Here is a 24741-nt window from a genome sequence, read left to right on the forward strand (position 1 = left end):
AGATCAGTTCTTGACTTACGACCCGTTGGCACCAAAATTGGAGCGACTCGGTTGAAGATTGGGCCTGTGAGCCGAGCGATTAAGCTCGGGCTCAAATTTTGGTGGTGACGGGTCGCAAGTCGGGAACCGATCTAGAGCGACTCGGGCAAGAGATTTGGTGAGTCACAAGTTGTGGGTCGAGCTGGAGCGACTCAATTAAAGACTGCCTGTGGGTCGAGTAATTGATCTCGGACTCAGGTTTTGGTGTTGGCGGGTCACAAGTCGGGAACCGATCTAGAGCAACCTAGGCAAAGAGCTGGACCTGTGGGCTGAGTGGCTGAACTCGGGCTCAGGTTTTGGTGCTAACGGGTCGCAAGTCGGGAACCGATCTGGTGCGACCCGGGCATGAGCTGGACTTGTGGGCCGAGTGGTTGAACTCGGGCTCATTATTGACTTTTACGATTTTGAAAGTTCTTTTTCGGTGTTAATGTATGATGCATGTTTTTATTTGGCATAAATAAAAAAGACATACTTCTATGAAATCAATCTTATGAATTGAAACACTAGAAAATGATTTTGATTTGATGATTTGAATTTGAATGAGATTTATCTTGATTTTTCAAGATTTAAAACTTGAGATTTCATATGCATGAATTGAGATCTTATTCTCCTACAAGATTGAATGAATTCTATCTATATCATGATCTTCTAAGAATTATTTTTTGTTATTTATTTAAGAGGAGATTTGCTAAAATGAATCATGGTTTCTCTTGAATTCTTGAAACTTTAATTTGAAAATTCTTTTTATTAATCAAGATTGTCTACTATGATTCTTTCGTTTTACTACTTGAGTTATCTAAAAAGAATCATAATATGTCTCTTGATACTCATGATTTATCTTCACGATCTTTGATATTTTATCTCTCATGATATGATTTTTATGTACAACTCTTTGTATTCATGAAGTATATCTCATCACCAAAATTTCTCATCACCAAAATTGATGAAAAGGGAAATGAATTGCACCATTATGTTTTTATTCTCCTCTCTTTGCTTATGACAAAGGGGGAGAAAATAATGATGAATAATTTGAAAATAAATGTTTGTATCATGTTAGATGATTTTATATTTTGTGCATGATGAGTTATAGTGATAATTGAAATAATAATTGGAATAATATGAATGATGATTTGGAATCATGCATATAATGATGATTTTATATATTTTAAAAATTTATATGATGATTTGGTATGATGCATGCAATACTTATGCTTTTTATTATGATGATATGATATGTATCATGAATGCTTTAAATGATGAATGTATGGTATCATGATCAAAATATTGATAAATGCTTAAAAATTTTAATATTTTTGCATCATATATGATATGCTCATAATGATGATTGATTTATTTTTCGGTATCGTGCATGAAAAATGAAATATAAGGTTTTGAAATTATGCATGTTTTAATTTAAAAATATAATGATGCACAAATAAGAATGAATACTTTATCTTTGTCATGATTTGAAAATCGTTGTAAAAGGAAAAAGAACTACAAAACTGTATTCTTCCCTTCTTTTTGACATTGACAAAGGGGGAGAAATATCGCTAGCTCATCTTGCAAAATTTAGAAACTTGCACTTTGCAAAGGAAGTAAAATTGCTAGCTCAAACATTGCAAAGGAAGCAAAAATTTGTTAGCTTACAAATTGCATGGAGAAAGAAGTGCTATCTTGCTTATCTCAAGAAGCAAAACATGCTAACTTGCATATCTAGCAAAATTTACAAACTTGTATATTTCAATAAGCAAGAGTTGTTTTCTTGAACATCTCAAAATTGCTAGATTGCATGTTTTAAAATATTATAAAATTATTGCTAGCTTGCATGATGATAAAACTGGAGATTATGTTTATTAAATGATTTAAACTTGTATGTCCAAATACATGAAAGGTACACTTCTCCTTTTCGTTGATGACAAAAGGGGAGAAGTATGATCATGTTATGTATGATGACGTGTTGCAAATATTCATGATGAAATTTGTAATGACTTGAATTCAGCTTTAATTTAAGGTTCTATCAATATAACATATTGATAGGGGGAGTTAAGGTTAACTCTATCATCAATTGATTGTCATCATCAAAAAGGGGGAGATTGTTGAATCTTATATTTTGATGATGAAACCAATTGATAGTATTTATGATTTGATCTACGTTTTGAGTGGCGCAAGATGCTTTGATCAAGATGAGATAATTAAAGCAGGAAGAATCATGTTGGGTCGGTGGAACATGTCACAAGATTGGACGTCGGGCTAGAGGATCGGTCGACGTATCGATAGAAGGATTCGGGCCATGAATTTGGGCATCGGGCCAAGAAGAGCAGATATTGTGCCAAGGATATTGGAGTTGTAGAGTCAACTTGCCGATTGGGCAATAGGCCGCAAGAGAGGACGATGCGCCGAAGAATCGGACAAAGCGTCGAGGGACCAATGGCATGCCGAACAACATGATTAATGCTTAGTATTAATTATCTAGATTGAAGTGTGTTTTTACATGTATATGATTAACTACGATAGTAAGGCATGAAGTCCCGAAGTAAAGGACGCGATTTCGTTGGGAGTTCAAGAGTTCGTTAGAAGTCTGGACGTTCGTCAGAAGTTCTACCGAGAAGTCCCGGAGCTTGCTAGAGAAGCTCGTCGGAACTTGCCAAGAAGATCACTGTAAAGTCCAGAAGCTTGCCGAGAGTCCGTTGGAACATTGTCGAGAGATCGTCGGAAGTTCACCGGAAGCTCGCTAGAAGAAACCAAGACCTAGGGACTTGTTTAGCTTAAGTATGCCTTAGATTTCATAGTTAGCATATAATTGGGATTGAATTTGGGCCAACTCAATTAGGGGCCAGTTAGCCCATGTAAGGACTGTGTTGGGCCCAATGAGAGGCCCAAACAATGACCCAAGAGATTTCACCGTCGTGGCATAGTCTTCGAGACTATGTCAGGCAATGGTACCGCCTAGTGGCCCAGTGTCAGGTAGTGGTACCGCCTAGTGCAGTGTCAGTGTCAGACTGACACTAGCGGTGGTACCGCCCAGACCTAGGAAACCCGGGATGATATGTTTTTAGGCTTCAAGTTTGAATCAACTTGAAGCCTATAAATACCCCTCTCATCCCTGGTTAAAACACACAAGCATAGAGAATTTAAAGAGAGAAAAACGCTATTGTAATCTCTTGAGAATCCTCCTCTTATAGTCTAAAGTGTTAGAATAGTTTGAGGAGTGAGTGCTTGTAAGGGTTGTCTCCTAAACCCGGTAAAAGGAGAAGAGGGGTGTAAGAAGGAGGTTGATCTTCGCCTATTAAAGGAAGATCAATAGTGGATGCCGATGGCCTCGACATAAGAGGAATCAGATAAGTGGATGTAGGTCACGACAACCAAACCGCTATAAAATTGGTGTGTTCTTCTCTGATTTGCATTTCTATATTTGAGTAATTTACATTACTACAAACTGAATCTTTACTTGCCTATTGCATTCACTTCATATACGAATGAGATTTCAAGCTATCTTTTCGAGTTTGATTTTTAACGTACGAAAGAGTTTATAAAACCGACATAATTTACCACTGCACTAATTCACCCCCCCCCCCCCTCTTAGTGCCGACTCGTTCCTAACAGAATGCTGGATGGTTGATGATGTCTTATTGTCAAACAACAATTTCGTAGTCCTAGTGTTGTATCTAGTTCTTAGACTTAAGATAGCAAGGATGTCCTATATGAGTACTCCACTCTTTGATACCAGACTTATAAGCTTGGAAGTTCCAAATCTAGCATAATCGGTCATCGGGAGTGATAGCCAACCTTACAAGGGCTATTGAGTGTCGATAGAGGATCATTCGCTCTCACTGTCATGAGAGAAATATTCTATGTATTCTTGCCTAAACAAATCCCTAGCTAGGGTCATTCGGATTGAGAGAGAAAGAGTTCTCCGAGAGAATCTAATTAGAGCGAGACTCGAGTAGAAACTATATGGGCCTAATAGTACCATGCTTGGTATATGATTTTTGGAGTATTAGATGGATGAGGGATTATAAATACACGGTTAACAAGGATAGATAGGTCCAAAAAATTGGATTCCCCTATATCGTTTGGGGATTACAGTATAGTGGCCTAGTACGTCCAATCGATGAATCGAGTGAATTATTATGGAGATAATTATTCATTGAGCCAGAAGGAGTTTTGACAAGTATGACTCACGACCAGCTCGATATTAGGCCTAGAGAGTCACACACATATGATAGGCATTGCGACGAGTAGAGGTTCAAATATGAGATATCCGCTGGAGCCCCTATCTTATTAGATATTAATAAGCCCCTAAATTATTGAATCATATGGATAAGATCCAATAAGAGCCAATGAGAGATTATTGGATAGAGATCCACTAATCTAAGAGGCCTGGGTAGTTGGATAAAGATCCAATACCCAAAAGGACAAGATTCATTAGGATTAAATAAACAAGGGACTTCTATAAATAGGAGGGAATCAAAGACCCATAGGCTAGAGGTTTTCTTGGTTGCCACCTCCTATTCTCCTCTCTCCTTCTCCTCCTCAAATAGTATGCATGGAGTTTTGAGCAGCGATTGGAGAAGCGTCGTCGTAGCTCTACTTTATGGATCACTAGTAGAGAGGAGGGCGTTTGACCTACTTCATCCACTCCTACAGATCTAAAGGAATTTAGGGTTATACGACCTCCTTAGGTAAAACATAACTATCTCATACATAGATTTAAATTTTGTGGATTTTTATGCACTAATCTTCGTACGACGACGAACATATTTTTGGGAAATTTGGGGATTTTTGTTTTCTGTTCTTCCGCTGCACATGTGATGTCGTTCTCATATTTCCCTACACATTCTAGTTGATAGGCGGTTTCATTGCCTGGTCTAGTGGTGCCACCACTTGGTCGAGCGGTGTCACCACCTTACCCAATTGTGGGTCACTGAATGGGTCTTCCAATTGGCCAAATTAGCCCCGATTTAGGCCCAATAGACTCCTAATTGAGTTAGCATGATTACACCTAAAACTACCTCTATTAAGACCTAAACTATGATGATCAAGACATAATCAATTATAAGATATAAATCTTATATTGTCTAGCATTCCATTGGTTCATCCGAACTCTCGGCACATCATGCTTTCCTTTGACATATTACCTGATCTCTGACTCCAGCCCAACGTCTGATTCTCCTGTTTCAATCGATTTGCCTTTTCATGATCGAAGATAGTCTTGCATCACTTTTTCCAAATATAGATTAGATTATAATTTTATCAATTAATTTCATCTTCAAAATCTAGGATTCATCAGAATCCTTTAGACCCAAATGGTATGACAAAAATTAAAGCTGCAATCAATCTCTTTTTGATTCTTGTAAACTATTATCACAAGCACAAGTCCATTCAAATTTGACATTCTTTCTTTTGGGCTAGGTGAGTGGAAATTCTATCCTAGAGAATTCTTCCAAAAAAAACTTTGTAATAATATGTCAACTATGTTAGGATCAAGAGCGGCACTAAGAGGGGGGGTGATTTAGTACAATGGAAAACTTTCGTTATTTCAAAAACTTGTTTCGATTAAAACTGATTCCAACGAGAATGGTTTTGATTCAATTCATTTCGGAAAGAATTTGAACTTGAAAGCTTTCATGAAAGTGCAAGAGAAGACTAAGGTGATTTGTAGTAATGTAAATTGCACAAATAAAAAGCGTCAGTTTCGTAAAGCCTTCGTATGATTAAAGCCGATCTCAGAAGGTGTTTACTTGAAAGCATATGTACATGCACTTAAAGCACAGTAAGGAGGAGAGGCAGTTTGCTATAAAAGAAAGTTGTTCAAAGTAAATGCAAACCGAATTTTAGAGTGGTTCGGTTAACGTGACCTATATCCACTTTTGGATTCCTCCTCCGACGAGGTCTCCGGCGTCCACTAAAGGTCTTCCTTCAATAGGTGAATACTGAACACCTCTTTACAGTACTTTCTCCTTTTCCTAGGTTTAGGAGATGAACCCTTACAAGTCTCACTCCTCTTTCTTGGATGGTTACAAGGCTAAGAGATGAAGGAGGAGAACTTAACTTTTACAATACTTTAAGGCTCAAGAACTTAAGATTATGCCAATAGGTTTTGTGTCCTTTCATATAGAAAAGGGTGGGGTTTTTATAAGCCCCAATGACTTCAAAATTGGAGCAAAAAAGTGTCACATCCCTAGAATCCGGGATACTGGTGGTACCATCGTCATTACTGGGCGGTACTACCGCCACTGATATGACCCTGGGCAGTACCATTACTAGCAGCACTGCTACTGGTGATACCAGTGCCTAGGAATCCAGGGGCACTGCTTTCCAGGGGGTGCCACCGCCGACCATGTTTTCAAGGTCTTAGTTGGGCCTTGAATCCGGCCTAAACCAGCCCAACTTAGGGCCTAGTTGGCCCCAAATTAAGTTAGTGGGATTGCCTCCCAATCCTAACTTAATTTATACTCTAATTATGATAATAAGACATGATTACAGTGCATCTTGTTCCGGTGCGTCATTTGCTCTTCCGACAAGCTTCCGACGTACTTCTGGCAAACATCCGATGAACTCTCGGCAATGTTCCGGTGGACTCCCGGCAAGCTCCTAGACTTTACGACGATCTTCTTGGTGAGTTCTGACAAGCTTCTATGGTAAGCTCCTGGACTTCTCGGTTGGTTCCCGTAGAACTTCCGACAAACGTCCGGACTTCCGTCGAACTCTCGAACTCCCAATGAGATCTCGATCTTGACTCTGGCACAACACCTACTTTATGTCTTACTGCCATCGTAGTTAATCCTGCATGCTTGTCTCAATATATAGATTAGATCAAACAACTTATAATTGACTTCATCATTAAAATCCGAGATTCAACAATCTCCCTCTTTTTGATGATGACAATCAATTGACGACGGAGTTAATCTTAACTCCCCCTATCTATATGCCATACTTGAGATAAGACATTCTTGAATTCAAGGCCTTTGAATTCAAGAATCAAACCGATAAGTTAAATTTATTAAACTTATTAATATGCACATCATGATTCCTGTCATGATCTAACATTCTCAAAATGATGTCAAGGCATGACATCCATTTTCAAGTTTTGATATTTCAAATATGAAGGATGACAAACATAGCAATTTATCATTCTATGGCAGGATATCAATTATAAAATTACAAGTTAAGCTCTAGATATCTTATCATAATGAAAGAAATTTATCAAGCAAACATTTCAAGTATATATTGCATACATTTGCATCAATTTACCATATTTTGGTATTATTTCTCTCCCTTTGTCATCAACAAAAAGGAGAACAATTCAACAATGTAAGTATGGTAAAAATTTATGTCACATTTCAAATAAAAAAAATTCATACCAATCATATTTCAAGCATTCATGACATGGTATTATTCAAAAGTTCTCAACAATAAAAGTTATAATTATTAAAGAGATAGCTTCCATCAACTTCTCCCTTTTTATTTTTCATCAAAACTTTGCATGAAGAAGGAGAGTAAGGAGGAAAATCCATTGAGAATCAACTTTGAATGAAGTTAAAAACGATAAAAGAGTTTCATTAAATCATGCTTCAATTTTCACAAGGATCAAGATATTCATGTGAAATTAAATCCTCATTCTTGCAAGTGTTCATCTCATAACAAAGAATCATAAAAATTCTTCCTTCATTAAGAAATAATTCATGTGAAAGAATCATCATGTGAAGGATAAAAGAAATTCCATGAATAAACCTTCATAATAAGAAAAGAATTACATCAAATCCATTTCTCATAAAAAATTCATAAGAGTGAAATCCGTGAGAGATGCATTTGTCAATGACTTCTATGAATCAAACATCAAGATATATATAAATACTTCATGCATTTATAAAATGTTTTGTCATAGCTTTTCGTCACTACTTGCATCATTGTATGATAACATGCTCATCATCATAGAAACTTTTAGCAACAAAGCACAAAATTTCCAACATCAAAGTAAACATTTTATTGAAGCACACAACCTTATCATAATATAAAATTCGCATCATAAATTATCAGCACAGAATTTAAGTGAGTGATCAAAGAATCAAGAAAGTCCAAAAATGAAATTTAACAAATTCATGCATTCGGACAAATTAACATTCCTAATTCTCTTCTAATAAAATCAAATTATTCTTCACTTAAGGTCTTTGTAAAAATATCGGCTAATTGATATTTCGTATCAATAAACTTTAAGATTATATCATGATTATTAACATGATCTCATATAAAGTGGTGCCTAATATCAATATGTTTAGTTCTAGAGTGTTGAATGAGATTTTTTATTAAATATTTTATGGGAATGTTTTTAAGATGAATCTTATAATCTTCTAAAGTGTTTTTTGATCCACACAACTTGTGCACAACATGCACTAGCTGCAATGTACTCGGCTTCGGTTGTAGATAGTGCAACCAAATTTTGTTTCTTGGAAGTCCAAGAAACAATTGCGTATCCTAAAAATTGACATGTTCCTGATGTGCTTTTTTTATCTAATCTACATCCACCAAAATCCGCATCAGCATAAGCAATTAGCTCAAAGTTCTCAGATTTTGGATACCATAATCATAGATTTGTGCTTCCTTTAAGATATCTAGGTATTCTTTTAACTACTTTAAGATGAGATATCTTAGGATTAGATTGATACCTACCACAAAACACTATACTAAACAAGATATCCAGTCTAGTTGTGGTGAGGTAAAGTAAACTTCCTATTATACCCCTATAAGCTTTTTAATCAAAGCTTTCTCCACTTTCAACAATTTCTAACTTAGTGGAGGTGCTAATAGGAGTGTTGATAGCCTTTGAGCTATCCATATTAAACTTTTTTAGCAAATCTAAAGTATATTTTGTTTGATTAAGAAATATACCATTACTTAATTGTTTAATTTGTAAGCCCAAAAAGAAAGTTAATTCCCCCATCAAACTCATTTCAAATTCAAGACTCATACTTTTAGCAAATGACTCACATAGAGATTCATCCGTAGAACCGAAAATGATATCTGTTAGGATCAAGAGCACTAAGAGGGGGGGGGGGGGGGGGGTGAATTAGTACGACGGAAAACTTTCAACAATTAAAACTACGTTCGTACGATGAAATTGTTCCGACGTAAAACCGTTTTCGGAAACTTAACTTGAAAGCAAGTTCGTAAATGAGTGCAGCAAAAGTGATGAGGAAGTAAAGCACATATGGAGGTTTGCAGTAAGGTAAGTAGCAAGAATAAATGCAAGCCAGAGAAGACGAGAGTTTATAGTGGTTCGGTCAATCGTGACCTACATCCACTCCTCTGATTCCTCTTTCGTCGAGGCCACCGGCATCCACTAATGATCTTCCTTTACTAGGCGAAGATCAACCTCCTTCTTACACCCCTCTTCTCCTTTTACCGGGTTTATGAGACAACCCTTACAAGCACTCACTCTCCTCTCTTAAACAGAATTCTAACACTTAAGCTAGAGGAGGGAAATTCTAGAGATTGCAGCAGCGTTTTCTCTCTTTTAATCTCTCTGTGCTTGTGTATTTTACCCAGGGATGGGAGGGGTATTTATAGGCTCCAAATCAGTTTGAATTCCGAGCTCAAAACTATCATCTCCCGAAATTCCGGGGTCTGGCGGTTGCACCGCTTGGCAGAGCTCGGAGACTGAGCCTTTGGGCGGTGCCACCGCTTGTCAGGGGCGGTTGCACCGCTTGGCAGAGCTCAGAGACTAAGCCTCTGGGCAGTGCTACCGCCTGACAGGGGCGGTTGCACCGCCTAGTCTCGCTCGGAGACTAAGCCCTAGCGGTGCCACCGCCTGTTAGGGGTGGTTGCACCGCCCAGTCTCGCTCGGAGACTGAGCCCAAGCGATGCCACCGCTTGCCTGGGGCGGTTGCATCGCCCAGCTTTCCTGGGAGACCCTCTCCTGGGCAGTGCCACCGCCTAGTAGGAATTCTGGTCCGAATGGGTTGATCCATTCGGCCCAATTTGGGTCTGTCAAGGGCCCAATTGCCCCCAGATTAAGTTAATGGGATCACATCCCATTCCTAACTTAATCTACATGCTAACTACGATAATTCTTAAGACATTTACTATTGCTTGCTCCGGTGCATCAATCGCTTCTTCCGGTGAGCTTCCGGCGAACTTCCGGCGAACATCCAACAAACCTCCGGCGATACTCCGACGGACTTCCGGCAAACTCCTGGACTTGCGATGATCCACTTGGCAATTTCCGATGAGCTTCTTTTGGCAAGCTCCTAGACTTCTCAGATTTGTTCCCGTAGAACCTCCGACGACCATCCGGACTTCCGTTGAACTCTCGAACTCCCAACGTGATCATAGTCTTGACTCCGGCGCAACTCCTACTGCATGCCTTACTCCCATCGTAGTTAATCCTGCACATGTAAAACAAAACTTCGATCGAGACAATTAATCCTAAGCAATTAACCAAGTTGTCTGGCATGTCATTGGTCCCTCGATGCTTCGTTCAATTCTTCGGCGCATCATCCTCTCCTGCGGCCGATTGCCCAATCGGCCAGTTGACTCCATAACTCCGATATCCTTGGCACAATACCCGCTCTTCTTGCCCAATGCCCGAGTCCACGGCCCGAAGCCTTCTGTCGATACGTCGACCGATCCACCGACCCGACGTCCAATCCACCGACCCGACGTCCAATCTTCTGATATGTTCCTCCGGTACAACATGATTTTTCCTGCTTTATTTGTCTCATCCTGATCGAAGCATCCTGCGTCACTCAAAACGCAGATTAAATCATAAACATATATCAAGTGGTTTCATCATCAAAATACGAGATTCAACAATCTCCCCCTTTTTGATGATGACAACCACTTGATGACGAAGGTAACCTTAACTCCCGGAGTTTAAATAAACTCCCCCTATCAATATGCCATATTGATAGAAACTATTGGATTAAAAAATCCAAGCAACATGTCATCATAAACTTATGCATAATATGTCAAGTCATCAACATACTTCTCCCCCTTTGTCATCAACAAAAAGGAGAAGTACAACTATTCTTGTGTTTGTGATATAAGTTCAACTTATTGCATGAAAAACATAGCATCAAGTTTTATCATCATGCAGTTTTGAAGCTAGAAAATTTAGCAGGTGTTACATCATGCTTAGAACATTCAAGCTATCAAGTTTTAGATATGCAAGTTTTATAGCATACAAGATAGCACTTTTGGTAATGTTCAAGATAGCAAGTTCTACATCATGCAAGCTAGCAATTTAGAGATGTTCAAGAAAGCAACTCTTGCTTCTTGAAATACGCAAGTTTGCAAGCTAGCAAATTTTTGCTTCCTTTGCAATGTTTGAGCTCGCAATTTTGTTTCCGTTGCAAAGTGCAAGTTTAGCATATTTAGCATCTTGAGATAGGCAAGATAGAACATTTTTGCATTTTCTTGAGATTTCAAGCTAGCAATTACCGGTGATGTTCAAGATAGCAATTTCTTCTCTTTTGAGAAGTACAATTTTTGCTTTCGTCTTGAATTGTGCAAGCTAGCGATATTTCTCCCCCTTTATCAATGTCAAAAAGAAGGGAAGACCCTTTGCGTCAATTTCTAAATCATGACAAAGGTGAGTAATCATTCTTATTTCAAAATTTTATAATTGAGATAAACCTTGAATTCAAATTAAGGTAATTTTAATCATGATTCACATCATATGCAATACATCGCATACATCATAATAAAAGGCATAAGTATTGCATACATAATGCCAAATCATCATGTATATAAAATATAACATCATCATTACATGCATGATTCCAAATCATCATTCTATCATAAAATGATAATTATTGATTTTCATATTATTTCAAAAAAAATCAAAGTGTTGCATGCCTTTTTATCTAAGGGAAAAATCATAGTGTTGCATGCATCATTCAAAAACATTTCAAGCCATGCAAGCCATAAATACAAAGAAATCATGTCATGAAGGATAAAATCATTTGAATACTAAAAGACATGATTCATATAGTAAATATATTCTTTAAATAAAATATCAAGAAAAATCATAGGAGTACAAAGAAGAGATCTTGTTTTAAAAGAAAATCAAGTAATAAATCCAAGAACTCACAAGGAAAAATCATGATTCATTTAGAAAATCTCCTCTTATGCAAATATCAAGTAGAATAGTAGGAAATCGATTAATGAGAATTTTTTATTCATAATAAAATCTCATGTATCGAATGATGATTTATATAAAAAATATCACAAGTTATATTCAAGAGAAAAATCATTATTCATTTTCAACTCATTTAATTTGTCAAATCAATATTTCTTAGATATGCATGATACCAAAACATGGTTTCAAATGTTTGACATATAACATGCATAAATTCAAAAATTAAAAGGAGAAGGGAATAATTCAAAGGTACAAAGATTTCAACCATCTCATAAACAAATGTAAGACCAAGTCATGAATCTAAAATCCCATAAATTAAAATGATCATCAAAGGTAATCTCATGTTATTCCAAGAAGTCAATATCATGATTTTGATAAAACTCATTTCAAATTCAAATCATCAAAATCACTTTTATGGTTCACAAAATTCATAACATAGGTAGATTCATGATTTCATTGATAATATATTTTCCTCCCTTTTTTTTTTAAGTATTTCATTTTAAGTGATTGATTTCATGTTAGCATGCTTTTTCATTTATGTTAAATAAAAACATGCATCAACGTTTAGGATCGAAAAATGAATTTCGCCATAAAACCATTAAGATCAATAGATTCTCAAAAATGAATTGTTATGATCAAGAAAATCTGAAAATGAAATTTAACACTTTCATACATTCGGACAAGGTTTTGCTATAGATTTTCAAGTTCAATCATGAAGATAAAACATGCTCATGATCATGAAAATTTTTGTATCCAAAACACATAATTTCCAACATGTTATTAAGGCATGTAATAGTGTAAAATCATCATGGCAATTAAGTGATTTGATCATTGAATCAAGAAGGTCTGAAAAATAATCTTAACAAGTTCATACATTCGAGCATATTTTTGTCATAATTTTTCAAATACACTCATGAAAATAACACATACTTATCATCATGTATAGCTTAAAATCTCATGCATAAAATTATCAATCAAAATATTTAATATTACATCATTATGCATTTCTTCAAATCAAACATGATTTTATTTAATCAAAATTGAGAAATAACAATGGAAATCAATGTAATACACATTATTACTTCTTAATCACATATAGCATGATATTAAACTTCTTAATATTTTCATTAAGACATCAAGCATGGTTTTAATCAAAATCGGAAATAATCAAGATACACATTTTTTCTTCTTAAGAGAAATATACATATGATCATTAGATTTAAATCTAACATTTTATTCCATTAACATAAAACATGTAATTTTTATTATTATTTTCAAAATTATGAGCGTGATTATATTCTTGCATTTTCAATTTTTTTTTAATATGTAATTTTCAAGAAAAATAATTATTCTAAAAAAGAAAATGCATCATGGAAAACATCAAGTAATTTCAAAATAAATTAAGGGAGTTTCGATTACCTCATCGTTGAATGTCGTTAAGGCGTAGTTTACCATCTCGCCTTTCTTGATTTTCTCCTCGTCTTCGGAGGAGCTCGATTCATCCCACTTTATGTTCTTCTTCTTGCGTTCAAAGCAAGTAGTTCCGTTCTTTTTGTTCTTCAATTCTCGTTTCATTAATTTTTTAAATTTCTTAGTGAGTAGTTATTGTTCACCATCACTTGAGCTTATGCTCGAGTGGTCTTCAAATATTCTATGTCCCAAATCCTTCCTGTTCTTTGGAAGGTGATTTTATTCATCATGTTCATCATGTGCATTGTGCACCATTTCATATGTCATCAATGAACCAATTAGTTCTTCAAGTGGAAAAATATTTAAATCTTTTGTTTCTTGTATTGCAGTTATTTTAGGATCCCACCTTTTTGGAAGGGATCTTAAGATCTTGCTTACGAGATCAAAATTCGAAAAAGATTTACCAAGAACTCTTAGATTATTGACGACATTCGTGAAACGGGTGTACATGTTGCCTATAGTCTCACTTGGTTGCATTCGAAAAAGCTCAAAATCATGCAATAAAATGTTAACTTTCGAGTCTTTGACTCTACTAGTTCCCTCGTGCATGATTTCAAGTGTTCGCTAAATATCAAAAGCCGTTTCGCACGTAGAAATCCGATTGAACTCATTTTTGTCCAAAGCACAAAATAAGGCATTCATAGCCTTTGCATTTAAAGAAAAATACTTCTTCTCCAAATCCGACCATTCGTTCATCAATTTAGAGGGAAGTTGAAAACCATTTTCAACAATATTCTACAAATCCAAATTCATAGAAATAATGAAAACTCTCATTCGAGTTTTCCAATAAGTGTAGTCCAATCCGTTAAACAACGGTGGACGAACAACCGAAAAGCCCTCTTGAAAGCCATGAAGAGCCATTTCTCTTGGGTGTAAATCCGAAATGAGAAAAACCGGGCTCTGATACCAATTGTTAGGATCAAGAGCACTAAGAGAGGCGGGGGGGTGAATTAGTGCAGCGAAAAACTTTCGATGATTCAAACTGCGTTCGTACGATGAAATCGTTTCCGACGTAAAACCGTTTTCGAAAACTTAACTTGAAAGCGAGTTCGTAATTGAGTGCAGCAAAAGTGATGAGGAAGTAAAGCACATATGGAGGTTTGCAGTAAGGTAAGCAGCAAGAATAAATGAAAACCAGAGAAGACGAGAGTTTATAGTGGTTCGGTTAATCGTGACCTACATCCACTCCTTCGATTCCTCTTCCGTCGAGGCCACCGGCATCCACTAACGATCTTCCTTTACTAGGCGAAGATCAACCTCCTTCTTACACCCCTCTTCTCCTTTTACCGGGTTTAGGAGACAACCCTTACAAGCACTCACTCTCCTCTCTTAAACATAATTCTAACACTTAAGCTAGAGGAGGAAAATTCTAGAGATTGCAACAGCGTTTTCTCTCTTTTAATCTCTCTGTGCTTGTGTATTTTACCTAGAGATGGGAGGGATATTTATAGGCTCCAAACTAGTTTAAATTCCGAGCTCAAAACTATCATCTCCCGGAATTTCGGGGTCTGGCGGTTGCACCGCCTAGCAGAGCTCGGAGACTGAGCCTCTGGGCGGTGCCACCGCTTGTCAAGGGCGGTTGCACCGCTTGGCAAAGCTTGGAGACTGAGCCTCTGGGTGGTGCCACCGCCTGACAGGGGCGGTTGCACCGCCCAGTCTCGCTCGGAGACTGAGCCCTAGCGGTGCCACCGCTTGTCAAGGGCGGTTGCACCGCCCAGTCTCGCTCGGAGACTGAGCCCAAGCGGTGCCACCGCCTGCCCGGGGCGGTTGCACCGCCCAGCTTTCCTGGGAGACCCTCTCCTAGGCGGTACCACCGCCTAGTAGGAATTCTGGTCCGAATGGGTTGATCCATTCGGCCCAATTTGGGTCTATCAAGGGCCCAATTGCCCCCAGATTAAGTTAATGAGATCACATCCCATTCCTAACTTAATCTACATGCTAACTATGACAATTCTTAAGACATTTACTATAGCTTGCTCTGGTGCATCAATCATTTCTTCCGACGAACTTTTGGCGAACATCCGACGAACCTTCGGCGATGCTTCGACGGACTTCCGGCAAACTCCTAGACTTGCGACGATCCACTTGGCGAGTTCTGATGAGCTTCTTTTGGCAAGCTCCTGGACTTCTCGGATTTGTTCCCGTAGAACCTCCGACGACCGTCCAGACTTCCGTCGAACTCTGTAACTTCCAACGTGATCATAGTCTTGACTCTGGCGCAACTCCTGCTGCATGTCTTACTCCCATCGTAGTGAATCCTGCACATAAAAAACAAAACTTCAATCGAGACAATTAATCCTAAGCAATTAACCAAGTTATCCGGCATGTCATTGGTCCCTCAACGCTTCATCCGATTCTTCGGTGCATCGTCCTCTCTTGCGGCCTATTGCCTAATCGGCTAGTTGACTCCACAACTCTGATATCCTTAGCACAATACCCGCTCTTCTTGGCCCGATTCCCAAGTCCACGGCCCGAAGCCTTCTGCCGATACGTCGATCGATCCACTGGACCGACGTTCAATCTTCTGACATGTTCCTCCGGTACAACATGATTTTTCCTGCTTTAATTGTCTCATCCTGATCGAAGCATCCTACGTCACTTAAAACGCAGATTAAATCATAAACATATATTAAGTAGTTTCATCATCAAAATACGAGATTCAACAATATCATCAATATAAATTTGAACAATAAGAAAAATTACTTTCAAAATTTTTGATAAACAATGTAATATCGACCTTGCCTTTAGAGAAATTATTTTTGATAAAAAATGAGCTAAGTTTCTCGTACCAAGCTCTTGAGGCTTGTTTTAATCCATAAAGAGTTTTAGTCAATTTAAATACATGATTAGAGAGATTATCATTCTCAAATCTAAGAGGTTGTTCAACATGAACTTCTTCATAAATAAATCCATTAAGAAATGCACTTTTAACATCCATTTGAAAAAACTTAAAATTATTACTACTAGCATAGGCAAGGAGCATCCTTATGGCTTCTAATATTGCCACAGGAGTGAAGGTTTCTTCATAATCAATACCTTCTTCTTGGGTGAAACCCTTAGCCACTAATCTAGCCTTGTTTCGAACCACGATACCAAATTCATCTTGCTTGTTTCTAAAGACCCATTTAGTACCAATAACTAAATGGTCATTTGACCTAAGAACAAGTTTCCACACCTCATTTCTCTCAAATTGATTTAACTCATCTTGCATTGCAATGACTCATACATCATCTTTTAAGGCCTCGTTAATGTATTTTGGTTTAATTTAGGAGAGAAAAGGGGTGTTGGCACAAAAATTCTTAAGAGAAGAATGAGTTTGAACCTCTTTAGATGTGTCTCCTATGATTAGCTCCTTAGGATGAGTATCTACATACTTCCAATCCTTGGGAAAGGATGTTTCAAAAGTAGATGTATCCAAGTTGCTAGATGGAGAAAGGGTTTTATTTAAATTCAAAGCATCAAAATTAACATCATCATCAAAATAAATTTTCTTAATTTTGGAAACCTCATTAAAAACAACATTAACGGATTCTTCTATAATCAAAGTTCTTTTATTAAAGATACAAAATGCTTTAGAAATAGAAGAATAGCCAAGAAAAATTCCTTCATCAGATTTAACATCAAATTTTCCTAAGGCATCTTTTTCATTCAAGATAAAACACTTACACCCAAAAACAATAAAATATGAAACATTGGGTTTTTTATTGTTCCACAACTCATAAGGAGTTTTGGTGAGTAAGGGTCTTATTGGAACTATATTCATGGCTTAGCATGTCGTGTTTACAACTTCAGCCCAAAAAATATTTGGGTAGACTATGTTCATTTAATATGGTTCTTGCCATTTCTTGTAGGTTTCTATTCTTTCTTTCTACTACTCCATTTTGTTGAGGATTTCTTGGAGTAGAGAAGTTGTAGTTGTATCCATTGGATTCACAAAATTCTTGAAAATCACTATTTTGAAATTCACCACTATGATCACTTCGAATTGACGAAATCATATAACCCTTTTCATTTTGAATAAGTTTACAAAACTTAAGGAAATATCTAAAACATTCACTTTTGTGTACCAAAAACTAAGTCCATGTGTATCTACTATAATCATCCACTATGACAAATACATATTTGCTACCTCTTAGGCTTGATGTAGCAATTGGTCCAAACAAGTCCATATGGATCAATTACAAAGGTCTAGAGGTGTCTATTTGGTTCTTAGGTTTGAAGCTACCTTTTATTTGTTTTCCTAGTTGACATGCATTACACACATTATTTTTGAGAAACTTGATATGAGGAATTCCTCGTACAAGTTTTTTGGATGATATTTGAGTGATTAGTTTCATGCTAGCATGACCTAATCTACTATGCCAAAACCAAGCATCATCATTCAAAACCAAAAAACACATTTCATTGCAAAGATCATTAATGTTAATAGTGTATAAGTTATTTTGTTTTAGTACAATCATAGATGTGTTTTCGTGTTATTTTTTAATAATGCAAGCATTAGATTCAAATTTAACAATATATCCTTTATCACATAATTGGCTAATGCTCAAGAGATTATGCTTTAAGCTATCAACTAACAACACATCTTCAATAAAGAAGTTGGATTTGTTACCTATGGTTCCTTTGCCAATGATTTTACCCTTGTTGTTGTCTTCGAAGGTGACATATCCTTCGTCTATGCTTGTGAGCTTAGAGAATTGAGATGGATATCCAGTCATATGCCTTGAGCATCCACTATCAAGGTACCATCTCTTACTCCTAGCTTGTGATGGTAAATATTTCTACAAAAAAGGATGATTTTTAGGTACCCATTTGACCTTGGGTGTCTCAAAAATCGATCGGCATAACTTATCATTTTGCATGGAATTTTTTATGGTTTCTTTAGGAACCCAAATCAATTTATGTGATTTACACTTCTTAAACGGATAATGATAAGCTGCGTGTCCAAGTTTGTAACAAAAGTTGCATTTGTTTTGGGGTGAAATATGCAAGATAGGGCCTTTAACAAAGGTGGTTGGGTTTTGGTGAGAGCTACTCACAAATCCGATTCCACTTCTTTTATGAACGTGACCCTTATTGACAAGGATCATGTTCAAGGACTTGCTACCAACCTCAAATTTTTCTAAGGTTTCTTTGAGTAGCAAGTTTTCCTTTCTAAGTGTTTTTACTTCATGACATTTTGTACATGGAGCTAAACTATCATTATGCTCAACTTTTAATCTATTGTAATCACTAACAAGAGAATCATGCTCCTTTTTTAATAATTTATTTTTTTTACTAATTGATTTGCATTCATCAAATAAATAATGAAAAGCATTTAATAGTTCATTAAATGATAAATGTGTATCAATTGAACTTGTTACCTCATCTTCAATGACCATTAGTGCATAGTGAGCAACTTGCTCGGTGTTGGATTCACTTGAGTCGTCCCATGTTGCTTTGAAAGCCTTCTTCTTTGGTGTCCTCTTCTTGGCTTGGGGACATTTGCTCTTGTAGTGTCCCAACTTCTTGCATTTGTATTATATTACTTGATCTTTCTTAGGTTTAAATTTATTTATAGTGTCGTTTTAAATTTATTCCTTCTTATGAATTTTTTGAACTTTCTTGTTAAGAGTGCCAAATCATCATCAAAGTCCTCATCACTTGAGTTTTCTTTTAAGTGGTCTTCTTTTGTTCTTAGTGCCATATCCTTCTTGTTCTTTGGAAGGGTGTCCTCAAGCTCTTCATGAGCTTTACATGTCATTTCATAGGTCATTAGTGACCCAATTAGTTCTTCAAGAGGAAAGTTATTTAAATCTTTGGCCTCTTGAATGGTCGTGACTTTAGGGTCCCAATTCTTTGGAAGGGATCTTAAAACTTTATTAACGAGTTCAAAATCCGAGAAACCTTTACCAAGTCCTTTTAGACCATTAACGACATCCGTAAATCGAGCGTACATGTCTCCAATGGTCTCACTCGGTTTCATTTGAAACAACTCATAAGAATGCACCAAAAGATTAATTTTTGACTCCTTCACTCTACTAGTGCCTTCATGAGTCACTTTGAGTGTATGCCAAATGTCAAAATCTATTTCACAAATCGATACTCGATTAAACTCATTTTTATCTAATGCACAAAATAAGGCATTCATAGCCTTTGCGTTTAACATAAAAGTCTTCTTCTCCAACTCATTCGAATCGTTCATTGGAAGAGAAGACTTTTGAAAACTATTTTCGACAACATTCCAAAACTCAAAATCCATTGAAATTAGGAAGATCCTCATTCTAGTCTTCCAATATGTGTAATCCGTCCTATTGAACATGGGCGGACGTATAATTAAATGACCCTCTAGGTTGCCAGCAAATGCCATCTCTCTTGGGTTTAAAACCAAATGAGAGTGAATCTTGCTCTGATACTAATTGTTAGGATCAAGAGCGGCACTAAGAGGTGGGGTGAATTAGTGCAGTAGAAAACTTTTGTTATTTCAAAAACTTGTTTCAATTAAAATCGATTCCGTCGAGATGGTTTCAATTTAATTCGTTTCGGAAGGAATTTGAACTTGAAAGCTTTCGTGAAAGTGCAAGAGAAAACTAAGGTGATTTGCGATAATATAAATTGCACAAATGAAAAGCATCGGTTTCGTAAAGTATTCGTACGATTAAAGCCGATCTCGGAAGGTATTTACTTGAAAGCATATGTAGACGTAGTTAAAGCACAGTAAGGAGGAGAGGCAGTTTGCTATAAAAGAAAGTTGCTCAAAGTAAATGCAAACCGAGTTTTAGAGTGGTTCGATCAACATGATCTACATCCACTTTCGGATTCCTCTTCCGACGAGGTCTCTAGCGTCCACTAAAGGCCTTCCTTCAATAGGTAAAGATCGAACACCTCTTTACAATACTTTTTCCTTTTTTCGGGTTTAGTAGATGAACCCTTACAAGTCTCACTCCTCTTTCTTGGATGGTTACAAGGCTAAGAGATAAAGGAGGAGAACTCTAACTTTTACAACACTTTAAGGCTCATGAACTCAAAATTATGTCAATAGGTTTCATGCCCTTTCATGCAAAAAAGGGTGGGGTTTTTATAGGCCCCAATGGCTTCAAAATTGGAGCCAAAAAGTGTTACATCTCCGGAATCCGGGATATTGGCGGTACCACCGTCATTACTGGGTGGTACTACTACTGTTGATATGACCCTGGGCGGTACCATCGTCGAACAAGAGCGATACCACCGCTGGCAGCACTATTGGCGGCAGTACCACCGCCCATTCTGGGTGGTATCACCGCCCAAGAATCCAGGGGCACTGCTTTCTAGGTGGTGCCACCGCCGACCATGTTTTCAGGGTCCTGGTTGGGCCTTGAATCCGGCCCAAACTAACCCAACTTAGGGCCTAGTTGATCCCAAATTAAGTTAGTGGGATTACCTCCCAATCCTAACTTAATTTACACTCTAACTACGATAATTAAGACATGATTACAGTGCATCTTATTTCGGTGCGTCAATTGCTCTTCCGGTGAGCTTCCAGCGAACATCCGACGAACTCTTGGCAATGTTCCGGCGGACTCCCGGCAAGCTCCTGGACTTTACGACGATATTCTTGGCAAGTTCCGATGAGCTTCTATAGCAAGCTCCTGGACTTCTCGGTTGGTTCCCGCAGAACTTCCGACGAACGTCCGGACTTCCATCGAACTCTCGAACTCCCAATGAGATCTCGATCTTGACTCTGGCACAACACCTGCTTTATGTCTTACTGCCATCATAGTTAATCCTGCACACGTTTATCAATATATAGATTAGATCAAACAACTTATAATTGACTTCATTATCAAAATATGAGATTCAACAAACTAAAGAAATTTCTATACCATAATTACTTTAGTCCATCTAGGCCAATTACTAGTTGCTTCTACTTTTAGTTGGATCTATTGATATCCCTTCCTTAGATATATTATGTCCAATCAAAACTGATCTTTTTTAAAATTTTATATATAATTGTTTATTTTTTAAAATACTTAAATTTGTTATTAAATATTTTGCATATTTTTCTCTATGAGTATATGAAAATGTCATCAATAAAAACTATAACAAAACTATATTGATACTATTTAAATCATTGTTCATTATTCATTATGTCTATAAAAATTACCGTTGTATTAGTTTATTACTTAAAATTCAATATACCCATATCTAGTGCTAACGTAATCTTAGGAATGTAGTTATTCTTGATTTTTAAGTAATGATATCCTAATCGTAAATTAATTTAGAGAATTCTTAATACACCTTATAATTTATCAAACAAGTCATCGTCTCTAAAGAATAGATATTTGTTCTTAGTAGTAACTTTATTCAATTCTCTTTAATCTATATATAATTATATTATCTTCTCTTTAATCTATCTATATATAATTATATTATCTTTTTTTTAATACGATTGGTGATATGATGATTAAAAGCTAGGACGAATGAACTTTATCTCTAGTAATTATTTTTTAATTTTTTTAATTTTATTAGGATATTCTATAAGATGTTTTAGAGTGTAAAATATTAAATTTATGACAAACTTAATTTCTTTATCAGCTTTCAGTCTAAAAAGAAATTTGCATGATTGATATAGAATGACACAGGATTTTTCTCGTAACGAGTCTCGCTTTATCAGCTACCTGTTAATACGCTTACCTTTAGATTTTATGTTCTTAATTCATTTAGATGCGGCTGATGTGACAGATTTACTTGTCATAGCTTTAGGTGTGGACAATTCACAATATGGACAAGTTTCATGCCCATAAATTATACTCTGTACGACCCAAGATTAACTGGGGCAATAAATAGGTGACAGAAACCTCGACCTGACCACAATAGCCAAGGAGTTAAACTTAGACAAAGATAAAGAAGGTGCTTAATTAACAGGGACTCCATGGAATTGGTAAAAGATGAAAAGATGAAAGAAATATACTGATTTTATTAGTTGATATTATTACATCGGTACTGCACTTGAGAATAGATGTAAAATCAAAGGTTATATTGGTTCATATTATAAGATCAGTATTCTACTTGAGAATAGAAGCAAAATGAAAGACTGGAGTATAAGCCGGCTATTGGTACTCAAAAAATTACTGAAAAAATTGGAGCATGAAGCCTTTATTTTCATACAAAGACTATACTGTCCTACCTTCTCTGCTGTGTATCAGTGAATGCAGATGCAATAAACCAGCGTACCTTATAAACTTCAAGAATAACATCAACTGTGTTAAAATTCAATTCCATGTGTTAAATGCAAGATATGATACCATGTAAAAGCTAAATAAAGTGCTAGAAAACATGTTTAGAACCCATGTCATATACCTTCCACAACCAAGCTATAGTTTCGAAAAGTGTAATGAGGTATCCATTGAGAGACTTGAGAGGAACGTAGAAAATGACAGCTCTTGATGATACAAGGTGATCAATTTTCTGTCAACAGAAAATATGCAAAAAGAACTTGCATATACAGTCATCAAAGTGTGATTTACACAAATTATCAAGGATGATCACTAGTGAAATCGCATGTCCTATACAAAGAATATGAAGAAAGAAGCTAAAAGAGCACAGAACTCAACGCTAAGAGCGTACAGAGCTACAGTTCGAAAGTAGGAACGAGGGAGACTTGAGAGGAACGCAAAAACTGACAGCTCTTGATGATCCAAGGTGATCAATTTTCTGTCAACAGCATAAAATATGCAGAAAAAAATTGCATAGACGGCCATCGTGTTTTACACAAATTATCAAGGATGACCAGTAGAAACATTGCCTGTAATATACAAAGAATATGAAGAAAGAAGCTAAAAGAGTTCAGAGCTCAACCCTAAATATCCCATTACAAATTATCAAGGATGACCAGCAGAGAAATTGCCTGTACTATACAATGAATAGGAAGAAAGATGCTTAAAGAAGACACAGAGCTTGAACGATCGACTGATAGAACGTCTAATGAACTAAGACATGTGCCTCGAAATCACCCCTCTATTTACCTCGAACTAAGTAAACACACATCTCAAATATCACACAATACAGCTATAACCTTAATTTAATCAGGAAAGATTAAACAACGGAAGTCGTACACGTTACCAAGCAAGAAAAGTCATGATTGACAAAATTATCCAATAATTTTGTGGCATCGACCTTAGCCGGCAATGTGAGTGGAAGGGAAGAGAAGGAGCGGCTACAGATTACCGCCGCTCTGCTGCCAGAGGTTGATGATATCAGTGGCCTGGTTGAGGAGGATGATCATTCGCTTCTGCGAAATCCAGGGCTTTTCCTCGATCTTGGACTTGAGCTCCTCCCACGCATCCTTCCGCGGCCAGAAGTAGTAGGGGCTGAGCGGCACGGTGCCATGGCCCGGGATTACCTGGTCCAGCGCCAGCCCGATGTTCTTCTCCATCCATATGAATCGAAGCACCAGCCTCGGCTTCTCCGGCGGTTTCACCACCGCCCCTGACTTCAGCCGGTCACAAACCACAACCAAATCCCATCACAAACCATGGAAGATATGGAAATAGGCGGAAAAAGAGGGTTCTGAAGCCCAACCAATTGTTTTGCTTCGGCTTCTTCCTTGTCTTCGACTTGGTCAACACCGGACAGAGTGTCGAGGGCCTCGGCAGCCGCCACGGAAACCGGTGGCGTGAATCTCCTGAAATGGGCCTTGGTGTTGGTTCTTGATCGAACGAAAGATGAGATGGTGGGCGTGGTGGCCAAAGATGAAGGGAAGAAAGGTCTGGGGGATGGGAGGCGAGCATTGTGAGCAGTTGGAAGAATGGCTTGGGCGGTGAGAGGGCTCACACACTGCATCTTTCCCGCTGCTGCGCTCCTCTCTGCTTTCTTTGCTCGATGGGGGTGAGGAGAGCTCCCAACTCGGACCACGCTCTTCTATCCGTCGCTTTGGATAAGGAGGCCATCGAATGGGGCAATCCGAGGGATGCTCGTGCACCGAGCCGGCCCGATACTTTTTGGACCGGAGCGGCCCAATATTCTTTTGACTAGACCGGCCCGATTTCATGTTTGGCCGCGCTGAACCAACGGCGAAGTAAAGGGCCGGCTTCCTTTTTTTTTTTTTTAATGAAAATGAGAATTCTTGATTTTAA

The 24741-nt window shown here is 37.3% G+C and overlaps 1 protein-coding gene across 1 annotated transcript; it reads right to left on the reverse strand.

Moving 5' to 3' along the window:
- Nucleotides 1–23659: 23659 nt before the first annotated feature.
- On the reverse strand, nucleotides 23660–24525 carry LOC135638215 (small ribosomal subunit protein cS23z-like). The gene is made up of 2 exons (XM_065151235.1): nucleotides 24188–24525; nucleotides 23660–24098 (listed from the first exon to the last, which is right to left on the reverse strand). The coding sequence occupies exons 1-2, from the start codon at nucleotides 24446–24448 to the stop codon at nucleotides 23823–23825; spliced, it is 537 nt and encodes a 178-aa protein (XP_065007307.1). The 5' UTR covers nucleotides 24449–24525; the 3' UTR covers nucleotides 23660–23822.
- Nucleotides 24526–24741: the final 216 nt, after the last annotated feature.

This window comes from Musa acuminata, chromosome BXJ3-5 (genome assembly GCF_036884655.1).
Source record: "Musa acuminata AAA Group cultivar baxijiao chromosome BXJ3-5, Cavendish_Baxijiao_AAA, whole genome shotgun sequence".
Taxonomy (NCBI): Eukaryota; Viridiplantae; Streptophyta; class Magnoliopsida; order Zingiberales; family Musaceae; genus Musa; species Musa acuminata.

Excerpts from the sequence above, each read along its gene's own strand:
- LOC135638215 (XM_065151235.1), bottom strand. The coding sequence starts at position 24,448 with ATGCAGTGTGTGAGCCCTCTCACCGCCCAAGCCATTCTTCCAACTGCT. Across the intron at positions 24,099-24,187 it reads AAGCCGAAGCAAAACAATTG|TCAGGGGCGGTGGTGAAACC; the intron begins GTTGGGCTTCAG and ends GACCGGCTGAAG.